This window comes from Nelumbo lutea, chromosome 6, assembly GCF_056320005.1.
Source record: "Nelumbo lutea isolate HS-2025 chromosome 6, American lotus-T2T, whole genome shotgun sequence".
NCBI lineage: Eukaryota > Viridiplantae > Streptophyta > Magnoliopsida > Proteales > Nelumbonaceae > Nelumbo > Nelumbo lutea.
The window spans coordinates 15744533-15757783 of record NC_142689.1 but is presented as its reverse complement, the minus strand read 5'-3'; the positions used below and the strand labels follow the sequence as shown (position 1 = coordinate 15757783).

The 13251-nt window shown below is 36.5% G+C and overlaps 1 protein-coding gene and 1 pseudogene across 1 annotated transcript; one reads left to right on the top strand and one right to left on the bottom strand.

The window, feature by feature from the left end:
• The first annotated feature begins 435 nt into the window (after positions 1–435).
• On the top strand, positions 436–2018 carry LOC148847567 (metal-nicotianamine transporter YSL3 pseudogene; annotated as a pseudogene).
• Positions 2019–5089: 3071 nt separating this feature from the next.
• On the bottom strand, positions 5090–5761 carry LOC148847566 (uncharacterized). Its single transcript, XM_088951272.1, has one exon. It carries the CDS (start codon positions 5759–5761, stop codon positions 5090–5092), a length of 672 nt encoding a protein of 223 aa, XP_088807398.1.
• Between the last annotated feature and the right edge of the window lie 7490 nt (positions 5762–13251).

Here is a 13251-nt window from a genome sequence, read left to right as displayed (position 1 = left end):
AAGTACTTTTGCAAAAGTAAACATATATGGCAACAATTTTATAAGTAGAGTTTTCTTAAAGAATGAAATGAGTAAGATGGGGCATGATTATTTTTAATGATGCATGCTAATCAATTTTTGTGCCATGGGGCTGATTTTTCATTCTAAAAAGAATGTGGCCCTTGGCAATAATTTTGTAACCAAACACTCTAATGTTATTCATTCTTGCCCATTCTTGCTTATAATGAACAAGAATTAAGAAAATGAGGCCAAGAGCAATGGACCAAACATGGCCTAAGGTACCTAGGGTCTTACACATGAGCACATTGCTCCAAAATTTATATGAATTTTTTATTTTTTTACCACTTCTCTAACCAAGTTATTGGAATTTCAAATGGGGCTTCCTGTTGAATGAAGAAGTGGTGCGAAACAACTTGTACTATAAAATTATGAGCCATGGATATGGAGGAATTGAAAGAGAAGAAAGAAATAGATAGAGACGACTTGGAAGAGCCACAGTAACAACCATTGGAGGAGTGGAAGAGAATTCCGTCATGGACCAAGCATATTACAATACACAAGCTTATTGCAAGCTTACTGATCGAGGTTATCTATAATGTGATAGTGATGAATCTTAACCTCAGCACTGGCCCCATTCCTAACCTCAATGTCTCTACTGCCCTTTTCGCTTTTGTTTTCATACAATTGTGGACAACATTGCTTCAGAAAGCTAGAATTGTCTCATCCACGTCCACGTGGGAGGAGAACACCATAATCCAGATTTGTGCAGTTGCATGCTATAGTATTGTTGTAAGAGGTGAGATGCTCTAATCTTTTGTAAATTTATCAGAGATTCAGAATAGAGAAAAAATTTTCCCCTTCAAAATATCCATTTTTCGGCACTATTTTTTTAGATTTCATTGCTATTTGCAATACTCCAACGAGCTATAAAGAACTTGGAATTGGTTGGAAGACTGGGTTCCTTTTTGTAGTTAGCTTTGTTGGACTTTCGGCATTGGTTTTTCTCAAAAAGGCACAATCCTCTATTTCATTGTTATATATTTATAATATGATTTGGAGGTTTTTCTTTTGGTGGAGCTATAACAGACTTGGTTTTATTGTATGGTAATTTTTCGTCTACTTCTAAATTTTTTTATTACAAGTGAGATTACAATCCATCCTCCTGCAATGAGATTGTTAAGTCTTATAAAAGAGTTATGGGTAACCACTTTAAATTTATCTTTACTGCATGAATTGTTTCCGATATGTTGTAACTTCCTTTATCGGTTGCACTTATGGGATATGCTACATTCTCCGTCATTTTGATCACATTAATGTTCCCCGACTTAAAATGGTACTATGTGGTTGTAGCTTACATTTTTAATTCATCTCTAAGCTAGTACCATGCTTATGATGCTGGTCTAACTGACATGAACATGACCCACAACTATGGAAAAGTGGCCCTCTTTGTAATTGCCACCTTACTTGGAAAAGACTCTGGTGGGATAGCAGGGCTTCTTAGTTGTGGCTTGATTAAATCCATTGTTTCCATCTCTTCTGATCTGATGCATGACTTCAAGTCCACTCATTTCACTATCACTTCTCCTCGCTCAATGTTCGTGAGCCAGGCTCTTAGAAATGCCATGGGCCGTGTGATTGGTCCTTTTACCTTCTTTCGATGTGGGAAGTCCTAATAAAGAGCTCAAATCTCCATATGCATTAATCTATCGAAACATGGGAATTATTGGCATTAAAGGATTTTCTGCACTACCACGACATTGCTTACAACTCTATATTGATTCTCTGCCTTTGTAGTTGGGGCAAACTTATTGAGGGACTTATTCATACCTAAATTAGGGAAGTGGGTTCCGTTACCAATGGCTATGGCAGTAGTACAGAAGGCATTTGCCATTGTGAACAAAGGTGTTAGGTCTATAATCCACTATATTCGAGTTTGGTTATCCTACAAAATGCGTATTTCACAAATTCCTGCATTCTCAATTGCAAGACACCACATTAGCATCAGAGCATGTGCGTAATTCACATGTATAAGAAGATTAAGATTGTCAATTGTCTCACTATCTTATTCCTTCATTGGCTCAAGATTTTCCACAGCCTAAGCAATTGTGTAGGACATTGACTGTCGAAACCACCATCTCCTCCACCATAACCTCCACTTCCGCCATCCACATCTGATTGTCCACCACCACTATCACAACCGAGTTTTGGCACTAATCAATCCTCTCCCACCGCTTTTTCACATTAATCTTGTGAATCAACAACCTATGAAGCTACTCCTATTCCATACTTGTCCATTTCTCTTTTTAATGCACACTCGAGCTTAAGACCCCATTCTCATATTTTGCTCCCATTCGGCGAATTACACCTCTAGTAGCTAATTCGAGAAAAATCCAGGTAACCTTTTCCTCCCTTCCCTCGTCTACAATGGCTTCTTCAACACCAGTTATGGCAACAACTCCAACACCGTCTATAGACTTGTTAAGCACAAAGGCGATATCTCCATGGTTGACTATCAGAGCTGCTTGAACACCTCTAGTGTACAAATCATCCAGAGATGCTCAAATAAGAAGGTCGCGTCATCCATTACAATGACTACCTCTTACACTATTCCAACCTCAATTTCTTTTCCCAAGTCGAAGCTATCATTAATCTCCTTTCACATGCTCTAATGCTAACATGCAATATTGTAATTGGGAGTGTAGGAATTTGCATAGGACGCATTGTGCAAGATATGCGAACTCCTAGTATCCATAATGATTGTCTTCCTGGACCAAGGGAGATCATGACATGTTGTTTGGGTGCCAACTCGGAGGTTCACCCACCATTCACTAAGATTGCTAGGATACTTGACCATGCAAAGATGGAGGTCATGGCTACCATCCGTAAGTCCCGTTTCATTTGAACAAATATTGATTTTTTTGCTCAAATATCTTGGGCATGGTTCCTCTATTATTTGCTATCAACTTGGGCAGCGCATCATTAGGGTGGTGTTCAGTATGGTGGAATGACCACGAGATATTGCATTTTGGAACACACAACGGTGGCTTAGGATGTTCAGGTTGCTTGTGGTGTAGACCAATGCTATCTCGTGGATCGGTCCACACCACGAGTCAATTTCTCATCCATGGGTTTTTCTCATGGATCAAAACACGCTACCCCATTGTATGCTATGAAGACTGATCCTATACTTCACATCTAATGTTTACCTAGCGTAAACCCAATTTCTTTTATTGTTGCAACCTCTCTTTACAGAGCACTGTTGCTGCCCCTTCTTCTCTACTAAGCTTTGTAACTCCAACCACCACTACTTGCTTCACCACTCATCGCCTGCAACTTCGACCACTTATGCACCGAACCACCAACAGTAAGTGCTCCATCTCCATCTACTCTTACCCTTGTTTCATATTTTTTTTTACAGCTGATGAATACGTGTTTCTTCGATTCTTTTGCTTTGTGAATGGTTGCATGTTTATGTATTGTGAGAAACAAAATTTCTCTTCATCTATAGAATTATAAAAGCAATAAACATATATTCTATTCATCTATAGCAACAAAATTGCTCACTCACTTGCTTATGCAACTTCAACCATTGCCGCATGGAACCATTGGTGGTAAGTGCTCCTTATTTGGCTTCTGCAACTTCAACCATTTCTTTCGTTGGTTTTCTTTTTCTGTACTTTTTCTCTACTCTGTCTAACATATTAAAAGAACATGCTAGATATTCAATGAAAGAAAGTAATCAATGAAATAAAATATTCAAGAAAAGTTGGTGTTAGATATTTTCTTTTGTTGCTTCAATCGTTCTGAATAAATCATTTTCCTGAATATTTTCTTTCATTGAATATCTAACATATTCAAAGAACATGCCATAGGATGCTAGATTCTTGATGATCTATTTGAGGTATTTGCTTCTTTTTTAAAGCAAGTTTTTGGAGTACATTTTTTTTCCTGTATTTTTAACCTTAGAAACTAAAGCTTTTATTTGTATAATAACTATATAAATTTTAATGGAACTTGACTTCAGGAGGGGGATGGTAGCAACCTCCTTCAAAATGTAATGCCATACACAAGGTCTAGCATGAAAAGTTTGATTTTCCTTGGCTGAGCAAGGGTGTACTAGCATCCTCCTTCAATATATTTCTTGTTGATGTCAACAAGGCAAGAGTTATTGTTTGATCATTTGCTAAAAACTACTTAAACTTCTTCATGTGAATCTTGAACATTTATTAACTTGAGGGCTGGAAATTGTGCCAGAAAAGAGAGAATTATGAGGGGGTAGGATAGGAATGAAGATGAATAAAAAAATTACCTTTTTATTTGTTCAAGAAGAGATAGGATATTCTAAGGGTTGGACCTTTGAAGCGCTTAGCCTATGAGATCTCTAAAACTATCAGAACATGGTGTATTGTTGTGCTGATGCGTTCTATTAATGGGACAAGTGGATTCATCCATTGACCACCTGTACATTCATTGTCTGGCTACCTGGGCAATTTGATAAACTTTTGAACTTACTTCTGACTTCACTTACCCGGTTAAGTGTTTCCAAATAAGTTCACTTATCTGGAATAACGCTTAGGCACGTAAAAAATAGTTTTCCGAAAGCGAATGGATAGTAACTTGTCCACATCTTTCGTAGGCATACAAGACTTGACTTCTGGGCCTAAAATCTCACGCGTTTGATTTGTGCAGTGGACCCACCGAACAAATGGGTATAGCCTACAGTCTTGAAGCCACAACTCACAAGCCCATCAAGATCACAGAAATGGAGAACGACTCAAAATTACCCAGATGATTCCACCCTTAGATAGAACAGAGTGAGGGAATCGAGATATACATGAAGATAATGCTCCCCAAGGGCTACAATAATATTTGTATTGAGGCTTTAGTTACAGAGAAGTTACAGAGAAAGCCACAACCAACAATAAAAAAGAGAAGAAATTAAGATATGTTATATATCAAATATTTAATATGTATAGAAATAGACAAGTCAACAACTACGACCACCATCCACCAGACTTCACCGTTCGGAGTCCAATCACCGGCGACCACCTTCCCCCGCCGTGAACGTTAAACTCCTTTAGATACTTGGCTAAATATCAGATACGGATGCCTCCGTGGTTTTCTCGTAAAAGTCATTCTCCGGCAACTCCCTTTGCATCTCATGAACACCCAAGTCAACTCTGATACGATACTGCGGTAGGTCCGCCACATCTTCGACTTCGACGCTCCTTTGCAGCTCACGAGGCGGAGAAGGCCAAGGAGTTACATAAGGAGGCGAGGTGCAGGGCGTTGAAAATGGTGTATCTCTCTCCCCCTCGACGCTCCTTTGCACGTCTCCGTCTTTGGTAGCCTCGAGACGGCGGGGCATCCTCTTCTTCGGCTTCCGTTCTGCCGATGGTTTCTGTGACTCCAAGTCTTCTTCATCTTCCTTGATTGGAAGCAAAAACCTCGGTGGCCCATACAGTCCGTGCCATTTCAACGGGTCAACGGGTCCCGACAGTCCATCCCGCGTGCCGGAGGCTCGAGAAATCGGAAATACGGTGGGCTCTATGCGAGACTGGTTCTTCCAGCAGAAGAAGTACAGCAGCTCCTTGGAAGGGCTGGCAAAAGGATCCCCGGTGAAGTCAGGTTCGCCGGTGGAGTTTTGTTGTCGGAATCTTCGACGATACCAAATGACGTAAAGGATCAGGGATATCGCAGCAACGAAGCCGAGGGCGAATACGACGATGAGTCCGTTTGCAAGGTTGCTTAGATCGCTCATCTCCAGCAGCAGTAGTCTGGTTCAATCTAGAGCTTAGCTGATTAGAAACTGGTCGATGACCCAGAAGGTCTGATTTAAAGTGGAATGGCAGACAATAGCATTACCGACTGTAGCCGGTAATTATCTCCGGACCAACCAACGGATAAAGGGATTTTCAGTTTTTCTTGGAAACGTTGATAGAATTTTTTGAGTTGATGAATGATAGTGCCGTCAAAGTTTGAACTGTCTACAGTCATACCAGTAAATTCGTAATGTTGAGCCAATTACTGTAGGTCACGTCAGATTTTTGCACGTAGGCCCAAATCAATCTTACGTGGCGTATTCTAGTTGGCAAGAAGACTCGCCACATACCATACCCCCATTTTTTTTTTTTTTTGTATTGAATCATTTTTTTCTAAAGAAACTAATCATCACCTTTCAGGCTTTCACCCCATAAGGATCATTTTTTCTCAGTATTCTACAACACTTTACTAGTAACAATTACTCTTCACAAAGGTGCGGTGATAGTGGTAGGAGCCCATAGCGGGGCTCCAAACCACATCATTTCTGGGACTACCCATACCAAGTGAGCCACCACTCAGTGGATTACCATACTGTCTATCTCATGCATATAAAACGGCAAGCAAAATCACCTTACCAGCAAAAGTTGAAAAAACATTGGTTCTCTGTCCAAAGTGGAATAAACAGTTCTGAACAGATGTATAATGACTTATTCCTTTTTTTTTTTTTAAGTCAGTCAATGTGGTATTCAAAATTTTTTAATAATTATATTAATATTGGAACATTATTTGTGACATCTGGTTTAATCGTTTATGATTATCCAAATCCGAGCCCTTTACTTGGAAGATGATAAGAAAGCGACATGGTTAGGTGCAAGGATGTTTACATATATTTAGTTGGACCCAGGGCCCAAGACATAATAAAATTATGATACTCATCTGGGAATGGGAATGGAAACGGGGCAGATTTGGGGTGGGGATTTATATTCTCCATGGACTTTGATTCTGAAATTAACTCTCATCCTTATTCTTGATCTTTGTCGGGATAAAATTTGTTCTCCATCCTCGATCCTCAATGGGAATGAATTCTCTGTGAGGACTCAAATTCCCAAAATGTTTTCAGATAATATTATTTTTTTAAACAAATAAAATTTTTAAATTATAAATAATATTATATATAATCGGGTCAGGACGGGGCGGGGACCTCAATCCCAACCCTCGACCCCATTAAATCAGAGAAATCGATCCCCATTGGAATGAGAAAAATTGCCATCCCTATACCCATCGTCGTTCATCGTTCAAGTGACATTGATCTAGGTTACGGGACTGAGGGCGAATTGTAGTTTTATTATGTAGAAAGATGCTCAGATGCCCACTTCGGTAATGAGGTACATCCTAAGTAAATATGAAGGTTGAACTCCCTGTGTTTGAACCATTGGTTTAGAATCTTTATCCAATTCACGTTTGCTGCGTCTTGAATCAGATGTATATGGGCTTTAGGCCTATGACATCACATAACAGAAATCTAGTTTTTTTTTTAATAAAAAGTTATGTTATATCTTATTTGATGCATAATACATGAAATAAAATGCTACATGGGGCTGTCTGGGCCAGACTTTGCTTAGCTTTTGGCTTATAACTAAAAAAATAGTGTATGGGCTCTTGCCATCATCTATATAAGAATAAACAACTACTAGAGAACAAGTAATTCTTTTTTACTCAGTTGACTCATGTGTCAACTCATGAATACATATAATATATTATATTGAACATTTTATATAAAATGTTTAATATAAAATATAGAATATATAATTAAACATATTAATAGATATATGATATGTATAATACAAGCCGGATTACGGGATTAGGCTTAAAGTTTGGGCCCAATCTCGGCCCAAAAATGTGTGGGCTGAGGACAAACTGGGCCTAAACACAAAAACTTAGTTCCAGGCCTGAAAGTTTGCAGGTTGGGCCAGACCATGTTTCTGGGTTGGTGTAAGAAGGATCATCCCTACCTTTAACCAAAAGTTTATGGGCCGGTCAGTTTCGAACTCTGGAAAGAAATAAAATGCCCATTAAATGCTCATTTATATTCTTTTTCATTGTGAAGGTATCGTCTGTTTTCTGATTTTCTCTCGTCAAGATGCACAAAAAGGCTGAAACATGTAAAAATGATACTTCGCTTGTGTACTCAAGGCTGAGTTTGGAAGGAGCACAAATGCAAAAAGATAGAGTGCAAAACCTTATATTTTGTATGTATTTCTACTGTATATGTTTGTATTTGTACTCCTAAACTGAACCTAAATTACTATTAATGAATTCTTAACAATTGGCTCATAACAAGTGCACATAAATTACTATAAAGTAACTTTTAGGTTGACTTAAAATATTATGATCCAAGTTGACATTATAAAAAGTCAAACTAGAACTAAGAAATCAGACCTTCCAAAATTAGGTTAAGTTCGTTTGATAAAAACTATAATAACACACTAAAGTGCCATGATTAAGCAAGGTTTATTTTGCTTGAATATCATAATACACATTCATACTTATCTATTAAAAAAACTTGAAATGGATGATGCATGGAGAATCCACAAATGAAAACAACTATTTTTGTTGCACTAGTGCAAAAGCATGCGACTGCAAGATGAGTTTGATTTCAAATTTTGGTTTAATTTTAGTATGGGTTTTACTTTGTTTTGTTTATTCACAACGAAGACAAGGGTTCGAATGAATGGAAATTATTGCGATTTAATTACCATTTTAAACTACTTTGATTGCAAAATAGAGCCTGGAGCAAAACAAAATAAATTAAACCCGAAACAAAAATGAACCAAATTTTACATTTTTTTTTTTCTGTTGCACTTTCATGCATTTATAAATAGTAAAAAAATATTGCACTATGTTTACCAAAAGGAAAAAAAATGCACTATAAACAAATAGAGACATGCTAATTATTTATTTATATATTTTTGGAACACGGATTGAATGAATGGGATTGACTTGCAAAAGTAGAAGCAGGCGTGCACGCACATACACACACCACACACATATACAATATTCTTTTTCTTGACATTATCATTTCCAATTTTCCATCTAATGGAGGACATGACGATCACTATGGAATATTGTTTTAAAAAGGCTTAAGCCTTGAGACATGAGTTATACACCTTATAGATTTTGCCTTGAGCCTTAAGCCTTACAACTTTAGTGTGAGGTTTAGGACGTTGTTATAAAGGATCATACACTTTAAATTTCAAGTGTAAAAGGTGTAAATTGTAAGAATTAATGACTATTTAGTGATCTAATACAAAAAATATATTTTATAGTTCAAAATATATAAGAAAAATGCTTTGATAATTATGGGCGAGATAAACAGTAAAATGAAAAACCAATAAAGCAAATCAAACTCTGAGTTAATCTGGTGTTTTAGGGGAGTCCAATGCATAGAACCAATGAATTTCTTATTACTCTAAATCTAACATCCCAAGTTTGTTTGTTTCTCATTTTTCTTTCCAATGGATTTATTTTCTTTTCTTTATAAATTAAATCAACGAAATTCCTTCCTTTATTCTAAATTGTTTGGTGACCATAAATCTAATATCAATTACATGGATAATCATACAATTTTGATAATGGTGAAAAATTTTTGATAATCTAAACCATTATGACCGGTTACTTGAATAACTCGAGAACTTTGGAATTAAATAAAGAGTCTATGACTGTTAGTTAGTTACTTACTTACTTATTAAGTTATGTAACACTTGAAAAGGCTAAAACTTATTGATTATAAACTTATGTATAGACCTGTTCATGGGGCGTGTTTTTACTTTGTATTAATAGATTTTTCTAAGGCCCAGGACCATCAGGCCTACAACTTGGGCCCAAGCCTAGCCCTCATAAAAAGCCCGAAGCCCGAGCTTGGGCCTGAACCCGAAATTTAGCCCATGCTATTACTACTACTGAAGCAGCTGAATAGAGATAGAGATAGAGAGAGAGAGAGAGAAATTATAAAGAAAAATAAAAAATGTATGTATTAAACTATAAATATATATATATATATATATCAATAAATATTATATTATTTATATATTTTTATATAATATATAAAATACACATATTATGTATTTTATAAAATATATAATGCTGAGTCGGGTCGGGCTTTTTTGACAAATCCCAAACCTGTCCCGAAACACAATCGAGCTTACTGCGTTAGGCCCAAGGTCAGGCCCATGGGCATAATTACATGACCAAGCCCGACCGGGGTGCGGGTCGGGCCATTGGGCTACCCGGCCCATGGACAAGTCTACTTATATATCTTCTATATCGTTTTGATTTGGTATATTACATCTTATTTTCTTCATTTATAAATTTTGATTAAAATTGCATTATGTCTCAAATCTTTGGATCATTACACCTCAACTACGAGACTGGATCTGCACTTCACATAGGACATCTCACAGGCACATCCTGGAACATCTCCCGTATTTATAAGTTATTTTTCACCAGAGATATTCCTAATGCACGATGAATGTGCATGTGAGGCGCGCCCAAGTGTGAGGAGCAGATCCCGTTCCCTCAACTACTGACTTTAAAACCAAACGAAAAAAAGAAGTAAATAATGTACTTCAATTGGTTATTCATTAGCTATTGACTTATTGGGCTTTTGTTTTGGATTGAATACAAAAGATTAGTTATATTTTTCCATGCTATAGCCTATAGAGAGAATAACAGGTTTTTCGTTCTCTTCGAAGGTCCACCGAGACCTTGCCATTATTCCAACCACTCCAACCAAGCAGCAAGGAATGAGTTATCGGATAGTGAGCTGTCGATTTGATTGCTGCTTGCTGGATTGATCCTTTGAGTTCGCCGCGGTCATTCTCAGATTCTCATCCGACGGTTGAAAGCTGGTCACTGTTTCATAAAGGTCTCATGAAGTACTAAAATGCTTTATACATGTAACACCAATCCATCCCTTCCGTATTTCCATTTTCCTTGCTAACGAAGTAATTGGAGCCTATAGGTTGATGAGACTTTAAGACACATGGGCCCAACCACTAACATGGATCAGTCGTTCATCTCTTATATCTTCTATTTTCGAAACATTGGATCCCAATTCCCAACCCAATGTTTTTGTTGCACTAGTGGAATGGCATGGGACCCTGAATAGTTCGATTTCAAAAGTTGGTTTACGGATTTTACATTGTTTTATCTGTTCAAAATAAAGTCAAAAGCAAAATAAAATAAATTAAACCCGAAACAAAAGTGAACCAAAATTTACAAATTTTTAAGTTGCACTTTCATTCATTTATACATATGCAACCATAAACAAATTGAGACATTAACTATTTATTTGTGTTTTTCTCTGAGAAAGGATTTGAATGAATTGGGTATGACTTGTACAAGTACTCACAAACATCTTTTCTTTGCATTATCATTTGTTTAGTTTTAGTGGAGGATATGGCAATCAACGAGGAGCATTGCTTTCAAAGGCTTAAGCCCCGTGACAAGGCATGAGCTGTATGTCTTTAGCTAGGTGAGGTTTAAGCCCTTACCTCAAATCTCATAAAAGGCAAAAGCTTTAAGAATTAATGACAAAATCAAAATATATGAGATGAGCACTTTAGTAATTACGGGCTGAATACAAAGAATAAAACTGAAAAACCAATAAGACACATATCTCATATCTCTTTATGTTTTATGAGAGTTAAATGCATAGAACCAACTGATTTCTTAGTTTCTTTTTCTGGTTAAATCAAATGGGATTTTTGTTTCTTAATATTCTAAATCCAACACCCCAACTTTGTTATTGCCTTGTTTTTGTTTTGGATGGATTTATTTTTATTTTCTTCTTCTTATTATTATTTTTGACGTAGATAAAAGTGACTAAGTTGTGTCATTTTTCTAAATTATTGCGTGGTCATAAATATAATATCAATCATATGAATGATTTATCAAACGATCCTATTTGTGAAAACAGTTTTTATAATGGAGAATCTTTGATAACCTAAAACATTATGATTGGTCACTTAAATAATTTCACAACTTTGGGTTTTAAAACTTGCAATATATAAGGTTTACAATTGTTAGTTGAATGGTTATTATTATTTTTCAAAGTGTAAATACTAGAACTTATTGCTTATAAATTTCTATTTTATGGGTACTGAAAAGTAAAGTAAGGTCATGTGCTAAATATATAGATTGACATGTATAATCACATTTAGCTTCTTATTAGCTGAACCAAAAACAAGACAAATATATATCTTATAATAATATAGATTTATATTTTATATTGTTCTAACTCAATATATTATATATTATTCGTATTATTTATATATTTCAATTAACTTTTTCTTTAATTTGGATGCTTCTGCCTATAAATTTACTCTCACCTTTTAGGGCCATTAAGCCTTTTTCTTGCTTTCTTTTTAAAGGGCTACACTAGGGGGTAACCCCTCTAACCCAGGTGCAGGTAGGATTTGATCCTAAATCTCCACTACGACCAATAGGAGACATTACTATTCAACTGCTTGGCACCTTGCAATAAATAATTATTTTAAAAGAATAAAAGAACTAGATGTTTCATAAATATAAATAAAAAAAATATAGATTATAAAATCTTATATTTTGTATTATTTTGCATGAATTTGTAGTGTGTATATTTGTATTTATACTTCTTTTAAAATAAGCCAAAAGAACAAAAGAATAGAAGCCGGAGATGGGGTAAAATCAGACTTGAGAGAAAGAGAGAAAAGAAAGGACCTGTGGTGTTGTTCATTAGCCATTGTGCTTTTGTTTTTGAATTGAATACAAAAAAGTAGTTATTTTCCATGTCATAAAGAGAATAAGAACAGCCTTTTCCTTCTTTAGGTGCTTTGGGTTGAGCCCTACTCTTTAAAAAAGCTACATGTACGTGTGAAAGCAGATTTTTTAGGTCGAAGGTCCACTGTATCGAGACCGAATGTGTTTCTCACACAGGGCGCCTCACACCGATTTCACATACACATCCCACCGTATATTGAAAATATTTCCGATGCTTAATACATTATTATTCACGGGAGATATTTTCAATGTATGTTGAGATGCGTATGTGAGATCGGTGTAAAGCGCCCTGTGTGTGTGAGGAAAAGATCCCAATTCCGAATTCCATTGATATCTATTATTGACTGTTCCTCAAGCCTTTCCCAATTACCATCAGAATTCACATCTGCGCCGATTTCACATCTCCGCCCCACATGCGTGCATTGGAAATTTACCGTATTTATCATTCAGAGATATTCACAATACACGGTTTGAATGTACTTTAGAGCGCTCGTGGGGTGCGTTCTGTGGGCGGCTGGGCGCAGATGTGAAATCGTCGAGCAGATCTGCAATAAACGAATTGTCGAAGATTGAGCCGTCGATTTGATAGTTTGAGTGCGCCACGAACTTTCTCCGATTCTCATCCAACGGCTGAAAGCTCGTCATTATTCCATAAAGGTCTCATGAATC